This window comes from Salvelinus alpinus, chromosome 14 (assembly GCF_045679555.1).
Source record: "Salvelinus alpinus chromosome 14, SLU_Salpinus.1, whole genome shotgun sequence".
Taxonomy (NCBI): Eukaryota; Metazoa; Chordata; class Actinopteri; order Salmoniformes; family Salmonidae; genus Salvelinus; species Salvelinus alpinus.
In genome coordinates this window covers 7,810,937-7,837,136 of record NC_092099.1, presented here as the reverse complement: position 1 = coordinate 7,837,136, position 26,200 = coordinate 7,810,937, and the positions used below count along the sequence as shown (strand labels likewise).

The following is a 26,200-nucleotide window of genomic DNA, read 5'->3' as shown; positions in this document are numbered from 1 at the left end:
GTCTGTGGACCCATATACACACCAGAACAGTGTTAAATTAACACACTGCTTAGTGTAAAGCCTTATTCAAATATTTCCCAGAGTGCCTTTTGAGTAAATTGTAGAGTTTACCACCCAGGACTGTATTTGTTAGTAACAGAGACATCATTGTTGCATTCATCCATTTTTGGGTGCTATGGACTTCACCAAGTGAGATGCTAACTGAATATGTAATCATAAAAAAAAAAAAGATTTAACAAAGTACTGCAATGTTGAGACAGGCAGCCCAATTCTGATCTTTTTTTCAGTAATTGGTATTTTGACCAATCACATCAGATCTTTTCAAATCAGATCTTTTTCAGCGCTGATCTGATTGGTCAAAAGACAAATTAGTGAAAAAATATCAGAATTTGGCTGCCTGTGTAAACACAGCCTATCATACGTAATTCATAATTTGAGGGCCTAGTTTTACCCTAATAAAGGGGCCTGAATCTCATACACATCACTTTGAACCAAAACCACACCCATTATTATCATATTTCCCTGCATGCTCTATTGCAGGTTGATTTTTTGAATTATTTGTTTCAATACCTATGTTTGTGCATGTACATTGATTGATTTATTGAGTAATTCATTATTCTTATACTACTCAAATATAAATTACAAAACATTTCTAGACTAATCCAATATGTTACTTGGACTTATTGCACCCATTACTGAAATACTTGTTCCAGTTTAGATGGTTTAGATAGTCTCATGGCATAGTCTTCCTAACCCTGGCAGTCATTCTAAATAAAGGTTGTGGGTGAAATGTATTTGGAAATACCCACACTGGCTGGATTCCAATAGGAATTACACATCACCTTTCAAACCTGCATAAAGTGACTTGCAGGCCTGATGTGGTCTGTAAACCATGAGTTTCAGTCCATTGTATTACACTCAGAATAAAAGGTTTAGATAAAAGGGGTACAAACACATTTCACTTTAGTGGTGCCCTGTAACTTCTTAAAGCATTGTTGGTTAAGGGCTTGTAAAGTAAGCATTTCACTGTAAAGGTCTACACCTGTTGTATTTGGCGCATGTGACAAATAAAAGTTGGTTTGATTTCCCAAAATTCCCAGGTTTTCCACAAATCCTGCTTGGAATTTTCCTGGAAACTGAAGCAGGAAATCTGAAATCCTTCAACTAGCATTTTTTGAAAATCTGGGCATTTTGCTATTTGCTACCTTTAGCTATTGGTGCATAATTGTACCCCAGTTCATATCTCAACCACATCAGGCCTGCAAGTAGGGTTGCAAAATCCAGTGACTTTCCCCAAATGCCCAGATTTTCAAAAAATGCTGGTTGAAGGATTTCAGATTTCCTGGGAAATGCTTACTTTACAAGCCCTTAACCAACAATGCTTTAAGAAGTTAAGAAAAAAAAGTAACAAATAATTAAACAGCAACAGTAAAATAACAATAGTGAGGCTATATACAGCAGGTACCAGTACAGAGTCAATGTGCGGGGGCACCGGTTAGTCGAGGTTATTGAGGTAATGTGTACATGTAGGTAGAGTTAAAGTGACTATGCATAGATAATAAACACAGATTAGCAGCAGTGTAAAAGAGGGGTTTGGGTAGCCCTTTGATTAACTGTTCAGGAGTCTTATGTCTTGGGGGTAGAAGCTGTTATTAAGAAGCCTTTTGGACTTAGACTTGGCGCTCCGGTACCGCTTGCCGTGCGGTAGCAGATAAAACAGTCCTTGACTAGTGTGGCCTCAAATGTACCCTGCACAAACAACCCATGTAGAATTCCGGGTCTCTGGCAGCAGTTGGAACCGACAATCTGGGGTCAAGAACACAAAGTTCAGCTAAGCCTATGCTGCCCTTCAGTCCCTTGACTTTTTGTTCCTGATGGAGACATGGATCACCCCAGAGAACCCTGCTACTCCAGCTGCTCTTCCTTCATCTGACTATGTTTTCTCTCATAGTCCGAAAGCATCTGGTTGTCGTGCTGGTGGCATGGGTCTACTCATTTGTCATTAGTGGAGATTTTCTCTATCTCTCACCTGTCCATCTCCTCATTTGAATTCCATGCTGTCACTGTCACTTGTCCACTCAAGCTTAACATTATTGTCATCTATCATCCACCAGGTGCCCTTGGAGAGTTCGTCAATGAGCTTGACACCTTGATAAGCGCATTTCCTGACGATGGCTCACCGCTCTTCATACTTGACGACTTCAACGTCCCGACGTCTGCTTTCGATTCATTTTTTCCCAACTCTCTCTTCCCCTCCTTACCTCTTTTGACCTTACCCTCTCCCAATCCCCTCCAACTCACAAAGCAGGCCATATGCTTGACCTCATATTTACTAGAGGCTGCTCGCATACTAAACTCACTGTAACCCCCCTCTTGGTCTCTGATCACTACTTTGTTTCCTTTTCGGTCTCCCTTTCCTCCAACCCTAACCACTCAGCTCCTACCCAGATGAATGCGACGTTGCAATCTTCGCTTTCTCTCTCCCACTACTCTCTCCTCTTCTATCCTATCATCTCTCCCTTCTGTTAAATCCTTCTCCCTCCGGTCTCCTGATTCTGCCTATTCGACCCTACACTCCTCCCTTTCCACATCCTATGACTCACACTGTCCCCTTTCCTGCCGGCCGGCTCGGCCCTCCCCTCCTGCACCGTGGCTAGTTGACTCATTGCGAGCATACAGAACAGGACTGCGGGTAGCTGAGCGAAACTAAACTTCCGGAAGACCTATCAACCTTTCACTCCCTCCTCTCTATTTTCTCTTCCTCTGTATCTGATGGTAAAGCCACTTTCTACCTCTCTATATTTCAAGCTTCTACCGCTAACCCTAGGAAACTGTGTGCCACTTAAAACTTCTTAGGGATAGCCCCCTTTTTTTCAATTTTCACCTAAATGACATACCCAAATCTAACTGCCTGTAGCTCAGACCCTGAAGCAAGGATATGCATATTCTTGGTACCATTTGAAAGGAAACACTTTGAAGTTTGTGGAAATGTGAAGTGAACGTATGAGAATATAACACAATAGATCTGATAGCATAAAATACAAAGAAAACAACAACCAGTGTTTTTTTACTACCATCTTGAAATGGAAGAGAAAGGTCTCTGTTATTGCCATCACTCCGTTTGTAATGCCGATAGTGTCCACAAGATGGAAGCAGTGTATGTAAAAAGTTTCAGATGGATTACTTGGAGTATGACAGACATTTAGTGTGAAGTCCCCATGTACATTTGGGCAAATTGTGAAGGAGACATTTGCATTCATATTCCATTTTTCTGCAAGAATATCATCAAATCTGTATACTTGGACATTGATGTAGCTTTCCAAGTATTAGTAGCCATATTATAAGTTCAACATTTGCAAAACAACCAGTTTTCATAACTTCATAAGTCTGAATATCCTTATAATTTTTGTCCAAAATGAAAATGCATGCTGTCGTACAAGGTTAGAAGCTACATTTTACAGCATATACATGGTTTCCGGGTACTCCCGTAAAGCCCGGCTCATTGGCTATCTAGCTAGCTTTGTTTGACCCCGATTGGTGCTTATTTGACAAAGATACAGTTGTTCAAGAGATGGTCACCCGCGTCATCGGCGTGCCATGAAGGTGTCGCTCTCTGACCAAATATGGTGCCCTATAGGATATACTACACCCCTAATGAAATAGTGAAGTCTTGTTACCTTCTAGGATCTCTGAGGAATAGATATGAACGTGATTTTACTTGTTGAAACAACATTTAGGGTGAGATTTCTTTCTTTGAAAATTGAACAAGTGGAAATACAAAATCAATCGTGCATGCTATATGGACCTTTCAGAATATGAAAAATGTTTTTATCTAACAAAATGAGACTTCATGTTATCTATGGGACCCTTTGGATGATAAATCAGAGCAAGATTTCAGAATGTAAGGACACATTTCACCTTCGGAGGTGAATTTATCAAACCTATAGCATTGGGGGAAAAAATGTTGTTAGAAGCTCTCCTCAAACAATAGCATGGCATTTTTTCGAAGTAATAGCTACCGTAAATTGGACAGTGTAGTTATATTAACAAGAATTTAAGCTTTCAGCCGATATAAGACACTTCTATGTACCGACATTTGTTGTTACTCTAAAATCTGCGATCTTGATTTAACGCGCTGCATGACTTACAACTGTCCCGTTGACGGAACACCGATCCTTAAGATGTTTTTTTAATCCTTCTCCCTCTCACGGACAACTTTGTCAACCACTTTGAAAAAAAAGGTTGGCTACATCCTCTACTCATTAACTCAGCCTATTGAGTCCACTGGTCTCACTCACAAAGAACTACCCTATGCCTTGACCTCTTTCTCTCCTCTTTCTCTAGATGACATCCTGCGACTAGTGAGGTCTGGCCGCCCGACAACCTGCCAGCTCAACTTTATCCCCTCCTCCCTTCTCCAGATCATCTCTGGAGACCTTCTCTCTTTCCTCACTTCACTCAACAACTCATCCCTGACCACTGGTTGCATCCCCTCTGACTTCAAAATGCCCCGAGTTGCTCCCCTCCTCAAGAAATAAACACTCGACTCATGTGACATCAAAAAATATAGACCTATATCCCTTCTTTCCAAAAAACTTGAGCGTGCTGTCTCTGATCAACTTTCTCGTCATCTCTCTCAGAACGATCTTCTTGACCCTAACCACTCAGGCTTCAAGACGGTTCACTCAACCGAGACTGCTCTTCTGTGTCACGGAGGCTTTCTGCACTGCCAAAGCTCTCTCCTCTGTTCTCATCCTCCTAGATCAATCTGCTGCCTTTGACACCGTGAACCATCAGATCATCCTTGCCACCCTCTCAGGGCTGGGCGTCTCAGGCTATGCACACTCTTGGATTGCATCCTAACTGGCAGGACGATCCTACCAGGTGTCGTGGAGAGGATCTGTGTCAGCACCACGTACTTTCACTACTGGTGTCCCCCCCGTGCTCAGTTCTAGGCCCTCTCCTCTTCTCTTTATACACCAAGTCACTCGGCTCCGTCATATCCTCACATGGTCTCTCCTATCATTGCTATACGGATGACACTCAACTACTTTTCTCCTTCCCCCCTTCTGACACCCAGGTGGCAACACGCATCTCTGCATGCTTGGTAGATATCTCAACTTGGATATCGGCCCACCACCTCACGCTCAACAAAACTGAACCGCTTTCTCCCGGGGAAGGCCTGCCCGCTTAAAGACTTCTCCATCATGGTTGACAACTCCACAGTGTCACCCTCCCAAAGTACAAAGAACCTTGGCGTGACCCTGGAAAACACCCTGTTGTTCTCTGCAAACATCAAAGCAGTGACTCACTCCTGCAGGTTCATGCTCTTCAGGCAAATGTCCTCTCCCGTCTGGACTACCGCAACTCGCTGTTGGCTGGGTTCCTCGCTTTGCCATCAAACCCCTGCAACTTATCCAGAACGCTGCAGGCTGCCTGGTTTTCAACCTTCCAAAGTTCTCATGTCACCCAGCTCCTCCACACACTCCACTGGCTACAAGACCATGGTGCTTACCACCGGAACAGAAAGCGGAACTGCCCCTACCTACCTTCAGGCTATGCTAGAAAACCTACACCCCAACCCGAGCACTCCGTTCTGAATGAATCTGTTATACAATGTGTTTCTTTGGGAAAATAAAACGATGGCCAAATTCAATGTTTCATCAAATTATATATTTTTATAAATATATGATATAAAATTGATACCTAAAGAGGTCCTACATTTCAGAAATCAAGTGGCCCTGGGGTTTTTAATTAAGCAATGTACATGCACAAACATAGATATTGAAATACATATGGTATTGTGTTAACATTTTTACTTATGTCAATAAGGTATCTTTTTTTTAATTTTTTATAAATTTGCTACAATTTCTAAAAACCTGTTTTTGCTTTGTCATTGTGGTGTATTGTGTGTAGATTGCTGAGGAAATTGTTTTATTTAATACATTTTACAATTGGCTGTAATGTAACAAAATGTGGAAAAAATCAAGGGGTGTGAATACTTTCCGAAGGCACTGTATTTATTATAACATATTCCCATAGGATCTCAATCGGTGAAGTCCATAGGGCTGAAAATGGATGAATGCAACAACCATGTCTGTCAATAAAAAATACAGTCATGGGTGGTAACTCTGGGCAAGGCAAGACACTGGGAAATATTTGAATAAGGCTTTAGCAGCATGCTAATTTAACATTGTTGCCATTTGTATTTGTACAGCCATGCTGTCAATTAACTTCTGGGCCACATCCTGACTGATTGCAGCCCATTCTTGCATAATCAATGCTTGGAGTTTGTCAGAATTTGTGGGTTTTTGTTTGTCCACCCGCCTCTTGAGGAATGACCACAAGTTCTCAATGGGATTAAGGTCTGGAGAGTTTCCTGGCCATGGACCCAAAATATCGATGTTTTGTTCCCCGAGCCACTTAGTTATCACTTTTGCCTCATGGCAAGGTGCTCCATCATGCTGGAAAAGGCATTGTTCATCACCAAACTGTTCCTGGATGGTTGGGAGAAGTTGCTCTCGGAGGATGTGTTGGTACCATTCGTTATTCATGGCTGTGTTCTTAGGCAAAATTGTGAGTGAGCTCACTCCCTTGGCTGAGAAGAAACCCGACACATGAATGGTCTCAGGATGCTTTACTGTTGGCATGACACAGGACTGATGGTAGCGCTCACCTTGTCTTCTCCGGACAAGCTTTTTTCCGGATGCCCCACACAATCAGAAAGGGGATTCATCAGAGAAAATTACTTTACCCCAGTCCTCAGCAGTTCAATCCCTGTACCTTTTGCAGAATATCAGTCTGTCCCTGATGTTTTTCCTGGAGAGAAGTGGCTTCTTTGCTGCCCTTGACACCAGGCCATCCTCAAAGTCTTCGCCTCACTGTGCGTGCAGATGCACTCACACCTGCCTGCTGCCATTCCTGAGCAAGTTCTGTTCTGGTGGTTCCCCGATCTCGCAGCTGAATCAACTTTAGGAAACGGTCCTGGCGCTTGCTGGACTTTCTTGGGCGCCCTGAAGCCTTCTTCACAACAATTGAACTGCTCTACTTGAAGTTCTTGATGATCCGATAAATGGTTGATTTAGGTGCAATCTTACTGGCAGCAATATCCTTGCCTGTGAAGCCCTTTTTGTGCAAAGCAATGATGACGGCACGTGTTTCCTTGCAGGTAACCATGGTTGACAGAGGAAGAACAATGATTCCAAGCACCACAGTCTCCTTTTGAAGCTTCTAGTCTGTTTTTCGAACTCAATCAGCATGACAGAGTGATCTCCAGCCTTGTCCTCGTCAACACTCACACCTGTGTTAACAAGAGAATCACTGACAGCTGGTCCTTTTGTGGCAGGGCTGAAATGCAGTGGAAATGTTTTTGGGGGATTCAGTTAATTTGCATAGCAAAGAGGGACTTTGCAATTAATTGCAATTCATCTGATCACTCTTCATAACATTCTGGAGTATATGCAAATTGCCATCATACAAACTGAGGCAGCAGACTTTGTGAAAATTAATATTTGTGTCATTCTCAAAACTTTTGGCCACGACTGTATATGGGTCCACAGACTTTCAGTGTTGATTTACCAGTGTTCTTTTTTCATAGATTTTTTACTAGATAATTTGCTGTGTAGTTCCACATTATCCTCACAAATTGTTCCCATGACAAGTGAAAATATAAGAGTAAGATTATGTTGAACCTTGTGTGCAATACTTAAATGTGTGCAAACATGTAAGCCACGGTCCTAAATTGAGCCCATGGTGTGGGAACAACTGAGGATGGGCCTACAGTCATTCCATTACTGGCTTGTCAGCAGCAGCAGTTTTCTGTATGTGTGCTTATATGGAAAGACTTGGGCCAGAAAAGTGTAATTAAATGTCTTCCTCTGGGTAGGGGGTAAATTGGTATAATTGAGGAAGCTTTCCTCTTCCTCTCACATTGGCCTTGGGACCTTCCCCCTGAGCATTTAAATACATACATCTTCAGTAAATCACATCCTGCTGCAACCCAGACATCTTAATCATTTGACTTAATTTGTCTTAATGCAGTGTACTGTGCTGTTTAATTCCAGAACCCAGAACCAACTATGTCTCCCCCACTTCTCAGATTCAGCAGTAGTGCTAACAGACATTACATTTATGTTAACAGTCTCTCACAAGAGACTACGTGCTGTTTGACCCAAAAAAAGGGATTATTTAGTAGAAACAATTCCCTACTCAAAGGGGTGAAGCAAGGACGTGCAGTCTGGGCCTGCAGTGTCCTCTGCTGGAACAACTGTTCTGAAAACAACTCCAGTAATGTTCTAAAATAAAATAAAGTATAAAAAAAACTGTTGTTTAAACCTCTGAAGTCAGCTGAAAATGAACGTGGTTGTGTAGACAGCATTACATTTATCTTGGTTACAACACCGCTACGACTGTACAAGCGGGGCTAGCCATCATAGTTCCCAAGCGATTGCTTGCTGCAGCACGCACATATGTCTTGATTACGTAAACAACACCTTGATTACATAAACTATTTGATTTAATGAAATAAAAATGCATGCACACTACCATATGCATACATATCTATGTTTCACTGTCTATCATCTTCTTGTTGTACTGTATGCTTATCCAAAACATGTAGACTAATTACCTCTTCCTAAATGCATGTCTCAGTCTCCCTTGCCAACACAGTCGATTGTGTGCCTAGACAGGCCAAGCATGAAAATCTAGCTGTGGACATTGACCATCCCCTTGCCCTGAGCCACATCACATCCACTGTTGAGTAAGTGCTCTGTCCTATTCAGGGCTGCTGCGGTGTTGTTGCCATAGTCTTCCATTTGTATGAGACTGCCTATTCATCAGGAAGCAATATATCACATATCGGCTGCTACGCACTTTCAACACATGACTACGTGCTTCTCAAAATTCTGTGATCTTGTTTAGATAGGTGCTACCAGAGCAATATTATGTATGTACACAAATCTGCTCCACCCAAAGTGCACAGCTGGCGCAGAAGCACATTTAATTCCACATTGGAGTTCCACACTCAATTTTCAAGCATAATTCAGAATTACCTGGCACATTGGAATGTGAATATACTCCTTGGTATGAATATATCCCTTGGGGAGGGGGATAAAGAATGGATAAAGTGTGAGACTATAGTGGGGGAGTAGATCTGAGGGGAGAAGGGCCATAGGTATGAGGGGGCATGGAGAGGAGTGCAGTGTATGAGGGTCTTAGGCACGAGAGTAATAGATACCATACCATCCAGTTTATACTCCTTTTTACATAAGCGAAGTCCTTTAACACGCCATGAACCTTGCCACTGCTACACAAACCATACTTTTCAAATCCCACCTGTCTGTCTCCATGCCAATTCTCAGGCCATGTATAACACACCTACGATGTGGTAATTCAGTGCCACACTGAACAGTCTTACATTTCTACATGACAGTCATTCATTCAAAGCAGCCGTCATGGCAGCATCTTACCCTGTCCGTGGCTATCCACGATTAGGGACGTCAGTATAGATAGCACATGGAGGAATCTTCACTGCAGAGCATGCACTGAGTGGTGGTGCTGAGTGGAGGTGCAACATAGCGCCATCCTTCTTCGCCAGGTCTCCCTTGAAAAATAGGTATTTTGATCTCATTGGGACTAAGATAGAGTTAAATAAAAACCGTGAAGGGTATCCGTGGTAGTAAGAATCCAGCCAGGGAACCCAGTCAAGGGCCCATGTTGAAGCTACAATGAAGAGAAGGCATGGTTTGGTCTTCAAGTCTTCAACAGCTGTTTAGATCCAGGGAGGAATTGCAGGGAAATCCACAGGGAGTCTGAGAAAACAAAATCCACGTGAGGTTCATGTCCACAGAAAATGACAGAAAAGGCTCTTGCAACAATACCATAAACCCATGTGCGCCACCATTGCTCTCTCTCTCTGAGCCTCCCTCTGCAATTCATTCCTTTATCGCTCTATTTCTGTCCTTCTCTCTGATGCTCACTCATACTTCCACTTCAGTGCCCCCTCTCTTTCTCTCCCTATTCTCAGCTGTGTCTCAGCGTTATGCTCTCCCTGTGCCCAGCGGATGTATAACATGTGTTCAGGGTGGGGGTTGGGGACTGCTGACTTCATAGGTGGCACATTCTGCTTCTGCAAGGCGGGTGAGGATAGCCGTTGCATTTTGGACTATTTTAATGAGAGTGACCATGATAGACTTAAGTTTCCTCCAAAGCTACTTCAAAATCATAATACTTTACATGAGAAGGGCAATTGTTCTAACACTGCGTCAAAAGGTAGTTCCAAGATATTTGACCAACGGTATACATTACTTTCTTTGAATTGACAGAATCAACTAAGTTTAAAAGGAATGTGTTTGACTTTTGGGTACTGCCGAGGAAGATAATGTTATGCTGTCACGACTGACTTGACCTCAGGTCTCAAATTATCCGAAATAAAATGATAAAATCACAGCGAAAACACATTACTGAAGAAACAAATGTTATGTTCCACATATCGGCTTAATAACTTGCTTATGAATGGTTGCCCATTTGCGCACATCAGATCCTTTATGTCTGTATCATGTCACATGACCCTCAGTTGATACACTGCCAGGCTTTCAACTCATGTCGAAAGAATCCTGTGTCGCATCTATTGAAGAACTAAAAAGGCACACAACTCTAAAAACATTGGATTATTACAATGAAATGTTTACAGTGAACATTTGATTAGATATGAATATTTATAGTGAAAATTAGGGCTGTAACATTAACCCCTGATTTGATATAATATCTACAGTATATTATTGCTATGAAATATACAGTAACAGACAACCAATGCCACTCTATCATAATGTCTGTTTGCCTAGTGACTACCTAATCCACACTTTCTAGTGAGTATCTAAAAGGGCCCTCCTTGAAAGTCCTTAGAAGGAAGTGTCAACCTAGAATCTAGCAAGGTTGCATTTACAGTCGTTAGGGCTATCAGAAGTGACTCACTAAGGACTAATGAGGTTAATAGGGAGGGAGGGGTGTAGATTGATAGAGAGGGAGGAAAAGAGAGTGAGGAAAAAAGCAAAAAAAAGACAGTGAGAGAGGGAAAGCAGAGAGAGCCCGAGTGAGCTCGAGTCCGAGAGAAGCTTAAATTACATTTCCCTGGGAATAAATAAAGTACCTATCTATCTAATGCTCAATCAGTTGTTTTTTCTTTACATGAGGGAAATACATGAGACTTCAGACTTGTGGCAGACAAACATGTTCTAAGCCACCAGATGCCACGCATTACCTGGACCATTTTCATCCCATAAAAGTAAGCTAATGCATGGTGACATGAGTGACAGCTGCTTAGATTAAATTAGGTAGCTTTTCAAAACAAAGTGCAGAGTGAGTGCTAATATATGAGTTTGAGGTAGATACTGTTTGGAAGTTAAATGAGCAAAAATGTGAATAGGGTTCCATGTACATGTCCATACGTGTGTGTGAGAGTGTTGGGAGGATCAGGACACCCCTGGGCTTATGCTGTGACCTACATTGGGGCCTGATGCTCCCAAGGCCGGCAGGGAGTGTGTGTTTGTGTGTGTTGTGCAGTATGTACTGTACTGATGAGATGAAGCTGCATGGCTGCATTAACTGTATGACTAAGAGCCTCAGCTGGACAAGATACAAAGAGACTAATGTGCACACATTAAGAGGGAACGTACAAATGCATATAAACGCTAACGCAAACAAATATAGCCTACTGTAGGAAAATTCATACCTAAAGTACACAAACCAGACAAGTACATACAGTCATAACGATGGTGCATGCATACATTAAGGGTGCAACACCAAATTCTTTTTCTGGAATGCCTTGATAGCTCACACCATCAGATCGCTTGTGGGCTTTTAAATGTATGTGAAACACAGACCTGGGTCAAAATAATATTATGTTTCCTTTCGATTATTTGGGTGCACTTGATTTAGCTGTGCAGGGTTTTCAGGGGGTGTGTGGGGGGGTTTGATGGCAGGTAGCCCTATGTGGGGCTGCTGGCTTCACATCATCTAGCTTTGAGGATCTTCCCTCAGAGACGTAGCCAATCCAGAAACTATTTAATTAATTTCCACCTTTGTTGTTCATTCAGTTAAGCCTTTACTCGGTTGAACTGCCCTCATGTAACCAATGAGTGAAATCATCTCGTCCCAGAACTATCTGCTTGTCATCTAGCCAAATTCCCCTGCATGTCATCAAATGGTTAATACTGTGAGTCAGAATGGAGGCAAATAGCCTCGCAATACACGCTACAGTACTCTCTAATGTAACACTCAAATTTCACAGTGCACAGACACACAAAGACAATTAAAAACATGAATATGTGAAGATGAAATTATAAATGTGTAATATCGTGAATTAAATTAGTAGAATTGTCACAATGCATAGTGGACATGCATACAGTACATATCCCTCTAGTAGCCAAGCTATACTGAACAAAAATATTCATAGATTTTAAATACATTTATTAGGCCCTAATCTATGGATTTTACATGACTGGGAATACAGATATGCATCTGTTGGTCACAGATTCCTTTAAAGATTGGTCCTCACAATGGACCTCAGGATCTCACAGTATTTTTGTGCATTTAAATTGCTATTGATAAAATGCAACTGTGTTCGTTGTCCGTAGCTTTATGCCTGCCCATACCATAACCCCACCACCACCATGGGGCACTCTGTTCACAACATTGACATCTGCAAACCACTTGCCCACACTCTCTCTAAAACAACGTATGAGGCGGCTTATGGTAGAGAAATGAACTGGCAACAGCTCGTGTGGACATTCCTGCAGTCAGGATGCCAATTGCATGCTCCCTCAAAACTTGAGACATCTGTGTTCATTGTGTTGTGTGACAAAACTGCACATTTTTAATGGCCTTTTATTGACCCCAGCACAAGGTGCAACTGTGTAATTATCATGCTGTTTAATCAGCTTCTTTATATGCCACACTTGTCAGGTGGATGGATTATTTTGGCAAAGGAGAAATGCTCACTAACAGGGATTAAAAACAAATTTGTGTCCAAAATTTGAGAGAAATAAGCTTTGTGCGTATGGAACATTTCTGGGATCTTTTATTTCAGCTCATGAAACATGGGACCAACACTTTACATGTTGTGTTTATATTTGTGTTCAGTATAGATTCATTTAATTGGCATACATATTGCAATTAGTTGAACGTATAGTGAAAGCGCATGCAAAAACTATTCCCCATATGAATACATAACATCAATTCTCTAGGATATTATGCATCTGTATCTTGGATGGCAAAAATTGCCTTAGGCAGACTGACTGACTAAAAGCGATGTATGCTAAATTACAGGAAATTACCAAGGACCCATCTGTAAACACAGTTCCATATTTATACCAAACAGGAAGTGACCTGACCATCGCCCAAATTCCAAAGTGGTGGACATGAGAAAATATTATCTTGAATAGCTTAAGCACCAGCCCTAAACTTAACCCTGTCCTTGACCACTTTTGGAGTGAGCCATTTCTATCAACATGGTAATTTGAAATCCAATCACAAAAGGCAATAAAAACGTAAATAGACAGAGCAAACAAATGTCTATGCGTTTTGACACGTCTTGGCGAAGACCTCTACCATGCCAAACAGTGTGCACGTTTGTTTGTCTGAAGGTGGCCAGAACTTTCCTGGCTGACGCTAGACCACGTCTTACAACACGAGGTGTGTACACACTTTGGTCTGGATACACAGTTGCTTTTTTTACTCATTGAGTCCAATATTAATGGTAGTTTTAGATTTTTGAACATGAGAATGTTACAGAACGCACCTTCAATATATTTCATGATTATATATATTTTTTGGTAGAATTATAAACAATAATATGAAAATAGTAAAGTTATAGTAAAGTCATGTTTATTCTTTATAGATTAGTAGAAGTCAAATAAAGAAGGATTAACCTGTTAAATAGAACAATAAATTGCAACATTTTGCAGCACTTTCAGTGTTATTCTGACTTGAGATATGCACGCTTAACAAAATAAATTGTGTAAGTATCCCACTGACATCGTTAAATGATTTACAAAAAAGTATTACCTCAACTCTAAATTGGTAATTTGTCCCTTTGTGTCTTGATGAGTACTTATATTAAGATGATCACAGTTAAGGACTATGGCATTGATGTTTTCAACCATGATCACCACACTAAATAAGATTCTCTGTACAATATCCTTGTTCAGATGTGCTACATCAAATCCAGAGCCCACAGATTCAAAACTGTTGTGTAATAGTCGTGCATTTGTGCAATTCATATGCTTTAAACCTTGCCGATAACAGCTTGCATGTCCTTTTACATTCTTCGTTCAATCAACCTGAATAATACAAAACGTTGAGGTTTTGTAGTAAAGTTTGGAAGGTTACATGTGTAACCTGCGCAGTTCTTTCCAGAACTCAGCGATGCCCAGTGACAAAGCTCTCTCTGCCAGGCTTCTGCACTCATGGGGCGTGAACCCCACCAGCGCCGTGCCCTTAGTGGCCACCCCCTGCCGTCCTGCCAGCTCTGCCACCCTGGCTGTGATAAGAGATGCTGGGGCGTGGCAGTATAGCTGCCCACCAATACTGAAGGTGGGCCACGGCTCGCCCCTCTCCCCAACCTGGCTAGGAGGGTTCCCCTTCATGCTCTCCACATTGCAGGCTATCTCCACGGCACCCTCGTGTGGCAGGGCCAGCACTTGCACCCCCGGTATCCCCCCAGGAGTAGACTCCCTAATCGACATGGCGATGCTGCGCCCCAGAGCCAGGTCCTGGGTGTCGATGGTGACGTTGCAGTTCATGACGTAGGGACTAGCTCCGATGCCTGCATGGCAAAGGTGGGGTCAAAGGTCAGAAGATCAAACAAAAAGTCACAAGATGGTGCGAACAAAGAGGTACAGAGATGCGGTTATTTTCAAATGTGCCCAATTAGTGGTTCCTGGGTACACTCTCTCTGTGCTATACTTCATGAGTGTAATGTGGGGGCACTGAGGGCCTGTCCTCAGAATGAAACATACAAATCTAGCCTAACCCTATGTTTTAAAAATCACCTCTCAGTATTTGCGTGCACAGGACATCCACCAACCGCCAAGCCCTAAGCGAGTGCTAACCTGTGAGGCCATATCGTTTCTGTGGCAGGGGCCCCACGTCTGGTCGGATGGCTCCTGTGTCTGGATTCTTCCTGAACCAGCCCATCTCCTTGCGTCTCTGCGCCAGGCCTCGGTGCTGGGGTGAGTCTGCCCAACCAAAGAAGAAAGCACTGGTGCCACTGACCCGTTCAGTCAGCCCAGCAGCCACCGCTGGACAGGGTGAGAGGATGGGTTAACACATACAGTTGAAGTAGGAAGGTTACATACACTTAGGTTGGAGTCATTACAACTCGTTTTTCAACCACTCTACAAATTTCGTGTTAACAAACTATAGTTTTGGCAAGTCGGTTAGGACATCTACTTTGTGCATGACACAAGTCATTTTTCCAAAAATTGTTTACAAACAGATTATTTCACTTATAATTCACTATATCACAATTTCAGTGGGTCAGAAGTTTACATACACTAAGTTGACTGTGCCTTTACACAACTTGGGAAATTCCAGAAAATGGTGTCATGGCTTTAGAAGCTTCTGATAGGCTAATTGACATCATTTGACTCAAATGTGAGGTGTACCTGTGGATGTATTTCAAGGCCTACCTACAAACTCAGAGCCTCTTTGCTTGACATCATGGCAAAATCAAAAGAAATCAGCCAAAACCTCAGAAAAAAAATTGTAGACCTCCACAAGTCTGGTTCATCCTTGGGAGCAATTTCCAAACGCCTAAAGGTACCACGTTCATCTGTACAAACAAGAGTACGCAAGTATAAACACCACGGGACCACGTAGCCGTAATACCGCTCAGGAAGGAGTCACGTTCAGTCTCCTAGAGATGAACGTACTTTGGTGCGAAAAGTGCAAATCAATCCCACAACAACAGCAAAGGACCTTGTGAAGATGCTGGAGGAAACGGGTACAAAAGTATCTATATTCACAGTGAAACGAGTACTATATCGGTTTGCAACTGCACATGGGGACAAATATCGTACTTTTTGGAGAAATGTCCTCTGGTCTGATGAAACAAAAATAGTTTGGCAATAATGACCATCGTTATGTTTGGAGGAAAAATGGGGACGCTTGCAAGCTGAAGAACACCATCTCAACCTTGAAGCACGGGGGTGGCAGCATCATGTTGTGGGGGTGCTTTGCTGCAGGAGGGACTGGTGCATTTCACAAAATAGATGGCATCATGAGGCAGAAGAATTATGTGGATATATTGAAGCAACATCTCAAGACATCAGTCAGGAAGTTAAAGCTTGGTCGCAAATGGGTCTTCCAAATGGACAATGACCCCAAGCATACTTCCAAAGTTGTGGCAAAATGGCTTAAGGACAACAAAGTCAAGGTATTGGAGTGGCCATCACAAAGCCCTGACCTCAATCCCATAGAAAATTTGTGGGCAGAACTGAAAAAGCGTGTGCGAGCAAGGATGCCTACAAACCTGACTCAGTTACCCCAGCTCTGTGACGAGGAATGGGACAAAATTCACCCAACTTATTGTGGGAAGCTTGTGGAAGGCTAGCCGAAACGTTTGACCCAAGTTAAAGAATTGAAAGGCAATGCTACCAAATACTAATTGAGTTTACGTAAACTTCTGACCCACTGAGAATGTGATGAAAGAAATAAAAGCTGAAATAAATAATTCTCTCTAATATTATTCTGACATTTCACATTCTTAAAATAAAGTGGTGATCCTAACTTAACTAAGACAGGGAATGTTTACTAGGATTAAATGTCAGGAATTGTGAAAAACTGAGTTTAAATGTAGTTGGCTAAGGTATGTGTAAACTCCCGACTTGGGAGAAAAAAAGGGTTAAAAAACAAACAATAAAAAACTTATTTCACTTAAATCTATGGCAAGACCTAAAAATGGTAGCAAGAATTTTGAAAAGAATAATGGGCAAATATTGCACAATCCAGATGTGGAAAACTCATAAGCCTTGTTCACATTGGCAGTTTGAAGTGACTCAACTCCAAAATGCGTGCATATCCGATTCGAATCGGTTCCTTTTCCTGCAAGCTGAACAGCCAAAAATGCACATGAATCAGATATTTCGAGACACATTTCAAACCACTGTCGCAAGTGGTTTGAGGTCAGATACAAATCTGATTCCTGGCAATGCGATTTGTGTTTGAATGGTCAAATCTGAGTTATTTGGCATATCTTGTTGCTTGCTAGCTACTCTGTTGAAAGTTTGACAAGAACATGTGGTAGCCAATTAGATTGTTAACTGTTTACAAACAAATGAGTGAATCGGGTATTGTGTGTAAATGGGTGGGGGGGGGAAAGTAATCAATTTTTAATTCAGGCTGTAACAACAAAATGTGGAATAAGTCAAGGGGTATGAATACTTTCTGAAGACACTGTACATACACCACTGCATGAGGCGCCGCACAATTCACACGTATACAGCATACAACATGATGTACTGAGAAGAGAGAAAGAGGGGGCCAAAGCTTTAAAGTGTAGACACATACATGCAGGCACACGCACACGCACACCACACACACACCTCTAGCTTCCTTGGCACAGTCCCCCAGTCCCACCTCCTCTCCCAGAGGGTAGAGGGGCACCAAGTCCACAGCGCCCATCGTTGGGTGGCCGCCTGCATAGGCACTCATGTCAATCAGTCGACAGGCCTGCTCACACGCAGACAGCACTGCCTCCTCTGCAACAGAAACACAATGACAACGCCTTCTATTATTGGAATGACAAGTGAAATCAGGGTTCAGTTATTGGTTAAATTAGGGTGCTTAATTCCTGGTCTGCTTGAAAAATGTTTAGGCAGCCATGTTCAGGGGTTACTATACCACTGCCCCTCATAAGACTAAAAGATTGTCGGAGGATAATGAAGACCTTTGCAAAGTACTTGTCATATTTATTGTAACATTGTGATCCCGAACAAAGCCTGTAGGAAATGTCCCTTAGTGTAGTTGTTGTTTTTCCCCAATAAAAGGACAGAGACTCACTGATGCAGTCAATACTGGCCACGATGGTGATGACAGACCGGTTGTAGTCTTGGTCATTAAAGATGTTGAGCACTGTTGTCCCTTCTCGCCGTCCGCCTGACAAGATGCATACAATCGGAAAGATGCATAAATCCATTAAGAAACCATCATATTTTGTTAAATCATAACTATTTTCCACTCCTATCACTGTTACTACTGTATGTACAGTGAACAATGAAACATTGTTTACAGGGGTAACTCACCATTACTGTCAAATAAAGCTGCCCTGGCCACTGTTTCCACCAATTCCTTCCTGCGGGCTTCTGAGACATTGAGGAGGCAGGCGACCAGACGCTGGCCTATGGCACTATGAGCCATCCCCCTGAAGGAACCCATGTCACTGAACTTTAGGTAGGCTGATTTTGCAGTGGTCTATTTCACCAGATGCAAATTGTAGCTAAACACCAGTTATTTGACAACTGTACTGTATTTCCTTGGGTCTCTCTATTATATTCTGATGGTTGAAAAGTTCTCATTTTGGGATTATCTGTTTTACTCCATTTAAATACAACTTCATGGAGAAATGTAACATTTTCATCACAAAAATGTCAATATGTCTACAACATTGCAAAGTACAACTGCAGCTTGGTTGATCGAAAAGTATGTGATATCTCGCCATCATAACATAAACAATATATCAAACATAAACATGGAGTACATTTTTTTATAGAAACATTACAAACGCATCTGTGTCAAATGAATATCCCACTTGTAACTTTGAATGTTGTCATCAACCAAAATGATACAAATCCAAAACATGGCCAATACAGTTGTTACACAAGAGTAAGCAAGCGCAGTTCATAAATGCATTCATTAACATATAAAACATGACATGCTAAACATCTCTCGTGCTGGCCTGATATGTAGCCATAATGTAATACTTGCGTTCTAATAACCACGAAAAACGCCAACACACAGTCAATCAAGTGTCTACTGTAAGGCGAAAAACGTATAGAGGTTGCAAAATCTGTGATTCAGAAGCTGCCTCTCCAATAGAAATCGGTCGTCACTAGTTACCACAGCCACAAAGCGATAAACCCCGCCCTTTCCTACAATTTTCTGGCTAAAATCTGATTTTAAACCTAATCCTAACCACACTGCTAACCTTATGACTAACCTTCAATTAATACCAAAAGCAATTTTTTTGTTTACATTACTTTTTACGATAGCCAAATTTGACATGGTGACTGTGGTAACTAGTGGAAACCAGAGAAATCCCCGATCACACTTGTAAACGATGTAATGGCGACGTCGGCTAAACTAAACTCATGCGCAGAAGCACATCATCTGGGCTAACTGTCGTTTCGCGCCAAATTGCGTTGGTGCAGGCTGTCAAATCAAAGGCACAACTTCGATACAAAATTTATTTTTTTATGTAAATGAAAACGTGGCAGTTTGTCACTTTCACGAGGTTAGCGTAATAAGATGTTCAAGTTCTTAAAACATTGGCTCGAATCTAGGTTGTGCCTTTAGATTTTGTGAAAATTAACAACTAAGGAATAATTAGTCACTTCTCTAATTGACTTCTCAAACCCCGGCCTGGTCTGCTTCGTAAGCGTTCCCGGAAGTCTCTCACGATGTTGCACCTCTGGGTTTAGTAACTCAGTGGTAAATTCAAACTTCAACCATTGAGTTTATAAACCGAGAGGCAACATCGCGAGACTTCCGGGAAGGCATGCAAAGCAGACCAGGGATTGGGGTTTCAGAAGTCATTTAGAGAGGTGACAAATTCTTCCTTAGTTGTCAATTTTCTCAAATCTAAAAGCACAACCTAGAGCCGGGCCGCCAACCTCATGAAAGTGACAAACTGACACGTTTTCATCCAAAACAATTTATTGAAGGTCTGCCTTTGATTTCACGGTCTGCACATGCGCAGTTTGGCGCGAGACGACCGTTTGAACCGATGACGTGTTTCAGCGCATGCGTTTAGAAAGCAAAAGACACCATGACTTCGCCTACTACAAGCGTGATCGGGGTTTTCTATTGGAGAAGCAGTTTCTGCCCATCTTTATATTGTACGGTCTTTGCTGTGATCATGCGCAATTCGTATTTTGCTTTCAGAAACCGGATGAGGGCTGGTTCCCGTGCTGACGTCCTTGGCAAACAGCGACACGTGGAGGACCAAAATGCAAAGACAACAACAGTACTCGCTTTAGCGTCACCCAGGTTGACAAGATTATCAACGTCCAGGAAAAACAACGATGTTGAGGAGGAACTACAACGACATAAGGTAGAAAGTTGTTTATGACTATTTTGTCGATATTCCATCGTTTTGCACGTTCATTGTCGTGTGTCTGTCTCGGATGCTGTACATTAACTGGCTATGCATTTGCGTCTAAACTACACTAATCCGGTTTTAGCCCCCATGATAACCACTCGTGGAGTTGCAACGGGCTTTCATTGTGCAGCAAAAGCAATGAGCGCTGCAGCAGGTTCATCGTCATTCGAGCCTCCAGAGCATTCTCTGCCTGGAGTCCAGGAAACACGCCCTGGGAGCCCGCCGCGACTGCGGAGACTGGTCGACATTCCGGGATGCCAACCGGACCGAGTCAACGACTTGCTTCTACTCAGTACTTTGGATTCACAGGGACGGTGCGGTTCAGACGCCGAATATCGCAGTGCACATGTTGTGTTTTTCCCTGGAGACATACAGGTGAGAGGTGTGGGTTTTGTCAGGCAGGTACATATGAATATCACTTATTTCGCCATCAAATGAACATTTCAGCTATTTGTCATGGCATTATGCAGGTTGGTAACATTATACACGTATGCCAATTGATGCCAAGCATAAGGGTGAAAGGCCGTTGCGTAGCCAGCCTATAATCCTGTTAGCTAAATTGGTTACAGCTATGGTTGTTTACATTTCAAGTGGATTGTCGAATTCACATACTCCTGCCCACAAATAATAACATCCATTCCAAGAGTTCCAACAGACTAGCCTACTAAAATGTTATGATTCCAAGGGTGTCTTAGTATTTCCGAGGGAATGTTAGTATTCTGAAGATGTTGCGAGTGTGATGCTCAGCAATTGTTAATGAATGTGTTCATTGTATGCGACCCCTTTAATGTCTATGTATGCAACCCCAGACCATGATCACATAGGGACCACTCTTTCACCTGATGTGTTAAACTCCATTGGGAGGAGGATAGTTTAAAAACTAGTTTAGTAAGTTTGGTCTTCCACCCAAGGACCAAATACATGAGGGTAGCCTTTTTTCCCCCTCAGAATTAGTTCATGGTCATTGTTAGGCGAACTGCATGACACTGCAGAACAGGTCTTGTCTCCCAATTGATGCGGTTGTTATTTAGTTGCCATGATGCACAAAAACATGAACCCTTCTTAAGCTGCTTTAAGCCAGGTGACTCACCCCATCTTTCTCTCTCTCCATCCTCGGCCCTTTCCCTTCTGTCCATCTCCCCCACTCGCACCCCCATCTGTCTATTTCCCTTTTCACTGACCCCCTCTCCTTTTCCCCACTTCCCTCCGCCTCCACCCAACCCACTCCTCCCCGTCTATCTCGTACACCACTGTTCCTCTGTCCATCTCTCATCCCTAGAACTTCCAGCAGGAGATGTCGCTCCAGCCAGAGGGGGCGCAGTGGCTGTCCTGGAGCCTGGAGAACGTCGCCCTCACCCTGGGTCGCCGCTTCCCTGACCGCCACGTGTGGGTGATCCGAGCCTCCCGCATGTACCTGCACAAGTTCAGCTGCTATCACAACTTTGTGGAGAGCAACCTGTTTGGAGCGCCCGAGCACTCACCTGACTACGGAGCATTTCGCCACCTGATGTATCCCATCTCGTAATGTTTTATTCTAGCACTGTGATTGTCACTAACACTCACTACCTCAGACCCCTTGACTTTTTCCACATTTTGTTACATTACAGCCTTATTCTAAAATTGATTTGATTTCTTTTTCCTCAATCTACACACTACCCCATAATGACAAAGCGGAAACAGGTTTAGACATTTTTGCGAACTTATATGATTTTTTAAATACCTTATTTACCTAAGTATTCAGACCCTTTACTATGAGACTCAAAATTGGCCTCAGGTGCATCCTGTTTCTATTGATCATCCTTGAGATGTTTCTTCAACTTGATTGGAGTCCACCTGTGGTAAATTCAATTGATTGGACATGATTTAGATGGGGACCTTATAGACAGGTGTGTGCCTAAGTTGACATCAAAGCAAAAACCAAGCCATGAGGTCAAAAGGAATTGTCCGTAGAGCTCCGAGACTGGATTGTGTTGAGGCACAGGTCTGGGGAAAGATAGCAAAAAATTGCTGCAGCATTGAAGGTTCCCAAGAACACAGTGGCTTCCATTCTTAAATGGAAGAAATGTTGAATCACCAAGACTCTTCCTAGAGCTGGACACCCTGCCAAACTGAGCAATCTGGGGAAAAGGGCCTTGGTCAGGAAGGTGACCAAGAACCCGATGGTCACTCTGACAGAGTTCCACTGTGGAGATGGGAGAACCTTCCAGAAGGACAACCATCTCTGCAGCACTCCACCAATCAGGCCTTTATGGTAGAGTGGCCAGACTGAAGCCACTCCTCAGTAAAAACGCACATGACAGCCCGCTTGGAGTTTGCCAAAAGGCACATAAAGATTCTCAGACCATGAGAAACAAGATTCTCTGGTCTGATGAAACCTAGATTCAACTCTTTGGCCTGAATGCCAAGCGTCACATCTGGAAGAAACCTGGCACCATCCCTACAGTGAAGCATGGTGGCAGCAGCATACTGTGGGGATGTTTTTCAGCAGCAGGGACTGGGAGACTAGTCAGGATCGAGGGAAAGAAGAACGGAATAAAGTACAGAGATTCTTGATGAAAACCTGCTCCAGAGCACTCAGGATCTCAGACTGGAGCGAAGGTTCACCTTCTAACAGGACAACGACCCTAAGCACACAGCCAAGACAACGCAGGAGTGGCTTCGGCACAAGTCGATGAATGTCCTTGAGTGGCCCAGCTAGAACCTGATCGAACATCTCTGGAGAGACCTGGAAATAAGTGTGCAGCGACGCTCCCCAACCAACCTAACAGTGCTTGAGGATCTACAGAGAAGAATGGGAGAAACTCCCCAAATACAGGTGTGCCATGCTTCTAGTATAATACCCAAGAAGACTTGAGGCTGTAATTGCTGCCAAAGGTGCTTCAACAAAGTCCTGAGTCTGAATACTTATGTAAATGTGATATTTTTAAATAAATTAACAAAACATTTCTAAACCTGTTTTTACTTTGTCATTATGTGGTATTGTGTGTAGATTGAGGATTGTTTAAAAAAGGCTAACTTAACAAAATGTGGGAAAAAGTCAAGGGGACTCAATACTTTCCGAATGCCCTTATTTTTTATGCAGTTGTCTCAATTTACTGTAAATTGCTTTAGATAATCTGCCAAATGACTCAATTATAACTGATTTGTAGGGCACTGCTGAGCAACGGCATGGAGCGAGCTGGCTTGCCTAACCCCCTCCCGCTTCAAAGGGGTAGCGACACAGTCGCCCCGGGTTTCTCCTTGGCCGTGGTTGGCTTCAGCAAAGGCTGCGTGGTGCTCAACCAGATGGTGTACGAGCTGGCGAGGGCGCGGGCTGACCCGGAGCTGGGGCCATTTGTGGAGCGCCTTTCAGACATGTACTGGCTGGACGGTGGCCACCCGGGAGGCAGCGAGACCTGGGTGACTGACAAGCGGGCGCTGGGGGAACTGGCGGCCAGCGGGGTTGCGGTCCACGCCCACGTGACACCGTACGAGGTGCGTGACCCCATGCGAGCCTGGGTGGGCCGAGAGCATGGTCGCTTTGTCAAGAAACTTGAGGATCTAGGGGCCCGACTCAGCCAGAAGCTGCACTTTGAGGATGAGCCCGCATCCATCGAGAACCACTTCCGGATCATCCAGGATTTCTGAGGTGTTTGTTCATTCCTGATTGTCTATTGGCATGCAAAGTTTAAAAAAAAAATACTGGCAAAGCTTGATTCGATCTGCAAATTTCTGGTTTAATGCAAGGGGCTAAAGCTAGTTGAGTCTCATTCATCCCTCTTGGTTCTTCCTTTCGTGCAGAAGTCAATCTATCACTGTCTCTATCTTCCTAGACCTCATATTTCATGATCTAAGATTATCTAATATTTATGATCTAATATTTTTCTTTAAAATCCAAGCATGCAGATTCCAATTGGAATGCATTGCCCTTATCTAGACACCCCTCAGTCGTTTCTCCTAGGAATGCATTTCCTTACTTCCACTAGATTGGCCTTTATCATAGACAAAGTTTGCATATTGTACCGAATAAGGGCTATTTGCATATGAACATTTGACAGAATGCACCTTTTTAAAGAGTGAAAATGGCACCGCACAACCTCCAGTAGTCACTTTCGAACTAGGGATTTCATGTTTAATTTAGGTAGTACAGTAATTCTGCTCATAGATTATGCATGTATGAACTACACTTAAACATTCAGCCCATAGCGGGATGTTTAAAAAATGCTGTACTTACTAGTCGCCAAAGTTCCGGAGCATGTCTTTAAGATCAAGGGCCAGACCTGTCAATTGTCAGATTATCTAACCTTGATTGTAACCTTTGCCTTTTTTGTGCAATACAACACATTGATTGTAATCTAAAAAGTAGCTTTGATCCAATGTCCAGTGTGGTTGAGTAAAGTTTATTTTCTTGCAATATTTCAGGGGCAACAGTTGACTATTCCTCAAGTGCAGCAGCTCCTTCCATTGAACATTGTCTTGATATCAAGTGACATACTGTGGTGACTTGGAGTGGGCCTCTCTTTCACCAAGGAACACTTGGTGGTGTTTGTGTGGAACAACTACATTTCCTGCTGTTGCTTGGGTCAGAATGTCCTGTAACTTGTTGTAAATTGATTTATGTTCAGTGATGGACTTTGAGTTGGAGGTTAGCTTAAATGAATCTTGGAGGCTGTTGTTCAGCATTCATACTGTATTCCAATAGACTAGAGTGATATCTCTTGGTAAGCTTATAGAGCTGCTTTTGCACTACCATGCTGGATTTCTGGTGATTATTGTTTCAATGGCTCCTGAAATGCAATGAATGTACTTTTCTACTTCATAGCCATTCCATTTTTTTGAAATGCTGTTTTTGTTTAAGACATGCTATTCCATAGCTGCTGTTGTATGATTAGCACATTTAGAGAAAAAAAATGACCAACTCTTAAAATATACAATAGTGTTGAAATGTGTGTGTGTGTATAGGGGTTATTTCAGTCAAACACATTTTATATTTGTAAATGGTTGATTATACCTAGCTGCATGCATGTCTGACACACAACAATCATGATACAAAATGCACTTTAAGGTACACTACATGACCAAAAGTATGTGGACACCTGCTAGTCGAACATCTCATTCCAAAATCATTGGCATTAATATGGAGTTGGTCCCCCTTTGCTGCTATAACAGCCTCCACTCTTCTGGGAAGGCTTTCCATTAGATGTTGGAACAGTGCTGCCGGGACTTGCTTCCATTCAGCCACAAGAGCATTAGTGAGGTCGGGCACTGATGTTGGGCGATTAGGCCTGGCTCTCAGTCGGCGTTCCAATTCAGGTCAGTCAAGTTCTTCCACACCGATCTCGACAAACCATTTCTGCATGGACATCTTTGTGCATGGGGGGGGGGGCATTGTCATGCTGAAACAGTTAAGGGCCTTCCCCAAACTGTTGCCACAAAATTGTCTAGAATGCCATTGTATGTAGCATTAAGATCTCCATTCACTGGAACTAAGGGGCCTAGCCTGAACCATGAAAAACAACCCCAGACCATTATTCCTCCTCCACCAAACATTACAGTTGGCTCTATGCATTGCGGCAGATAGCGTTCTCCTGGCATCTGCGAAACCCAGATTCGTCCGTTGTACTGCCAGATGGTTAAGCGTGATTCATCCCGCCAGAGAATGTGTTTCCACTGCTCCAGAGTCCAATCAAGCGCATTGAGCTTTACACCACTCCAGCCAAAGCTTGGCATTGCACATGGTGATCTTAGGCTTGTGTTCGGCTGCTCGGCCATGGAAACACATTTCAGGAAGCTCCCGACAAACAGTTATTGTGCTGACGTTGCTTCTAGAGGCAGTTGGAGCCTGGT

General features: G+C 42.9%; 3 protein-coding genes across 9 annotated transcripts in view; 1 reads left to right on the top strand and 2 right to left on the bottom strand.

Moving 5' to 3' along the window:
* The window catches only part of LOC139538340 (nck-associated protein 5-like), a 113,349-nt gene extending 103,297 nt beyond the window's left edge, over positions 1–10,052 (bottom strand). The window contains exon 1 of the mRNA XM_071340287.1: positions 9,468–10,052. The gene's annotated coding sequence lies outside the window, so the exon portion shown is untranslated. The remainder of the gene's footprint in view (positions 1–9,467) is intronic.
* A 3,005-nt stretch (positions 10,053–13,057) lies between these two features.
* On the bottom strand, positions 13,058–19,716 carry ftcdnl1 (formiminotransferase cyclodeaminase N-terminal like 1). 4 transcript variants are annotated; one of them, XM_071340284.1, is made up of 6 exons: positions 19,608–19,716; positions 18,300–18,418; positions 18,058–18,153; positions 17,601–17,756; positions 15,108–15,296; positions 13,058–14,821 (listed from the first exon to the last, which is right to left on the bottom strand). In XM_071340284.1, exons 2-6 carry the CDS (start codon positions 18,412–18,414, stop codon positions 14,382–14,384), a joined length of 996 nt encoding a protein of 331 aa, XP_071196385.1. In that variant the 5' UTR covers positions 18,415–18,418; positions 19,608–19,716; the 3' UTR covers positions 13,058–14,381. The 4 variants fall into 4 exon arrangements, with proteins under 4 accessions (XP_071196385.1, XP_071196387.1, XP_071196386.1 ...); XM_071340286.1 differs by lacking the exon at positions 19,608–19,716 and adding an exon at positions 19,254–19,272; XM_071340285.1 differs by lacking the exon at positions 19,608–19,716 and adding an exon at positions 18,982–19,097.
* A 457-nt stretch (positions 19,717–20,173) lies between these two features.
* c14h2orf69 (chromosome 14 C2orf69 homolog) lies at positions 20,174–25,302 on the top strand. Of its 4 annotated transcripts, none has more exons than XM_071340281.1 (5): positions 20,174–20,326; positions 20,457–20,749; positions 21,654–21,883; positions 23,524–24,002; positions 24,776–25,302. In XM_071340281.1, the coding sequence occupies exons 2-4, from the start codon at positions 20,462–20,464 to the stop codon at positions 23,999–24,001; spliced, it is 996 nt and encodes a 331-aa protein (XP_071196382.1). In that variant the 5' UTR covers positions 20,174–20,326; positions 20,457–20,461; the 3' UTR covers position 24,002; positions 24,776–25,302. The 4 variants fall into 4 exon arrangements, with proteins under 4 accessions (XP_071196382.1, XP_071196379.1, XP_071196381.1 ...); XM_071340278.1 differs by having other exon boundaries at positions 21,654–21,895; XM_071340280.1 differs by having other exon boundaries at positions 20,195–20,749.
* Positions 25,303–26,200: the final 898 nt, after the last annotated feature.

What these genes read in the sequence shown, in the direction of transcription:
- ftcdnl1 (XM_071340283.1), bottom strand. Translation starts at nt 18,432, where the DNA reads ATGGGTTCCTTCAGGGGGATGGCTCATAGTGCCATAGGCCAGCGTCTG. An exon ending in GGCCAGTATTGACTGCATCA is followed by an intron (nt 17,757 to 18,057) that starts GTGAGTCTCTGT and finishes TTTCTGTTGCAG; the next exon opens with AGGAGGCAGTGCTGTCTGCG. An exon ending in GAAACGATATGGCCTCACAG is followed by an intron (nt 14,822 to 15,107) that starts GTTAGCACTCGC and finishes TTTGCCATGCAG; the next exon opens with GCATCGGAGCTAGTCCCTAC.
- c14h2orf69 (XM_071340279.1), top strand. Translation starts at nt 20,420, where the DNA reads ATGCATTTGCGTCTAAACTACACTAATCCGGTTTTAGCCCCCATGATA. An exon ending in TTTTCCCTGGAGACATACAG is followed by an intron (nt 20,750 to 21,653) that starts GTGAGAGGTGTG and finishes TCTCATCCCTAG; the next exon opens with AACTTCCAGCAGGAGATGTC. An exon ending in CACCTGATGTATCCCATCTC is followed by an intron (nt 21,896 to 23,523) that starts GTAATGTTTTAT and finishes ACTGATTTGTAG; the next exon opens with GGCACTGCTGAGCAACGGCA.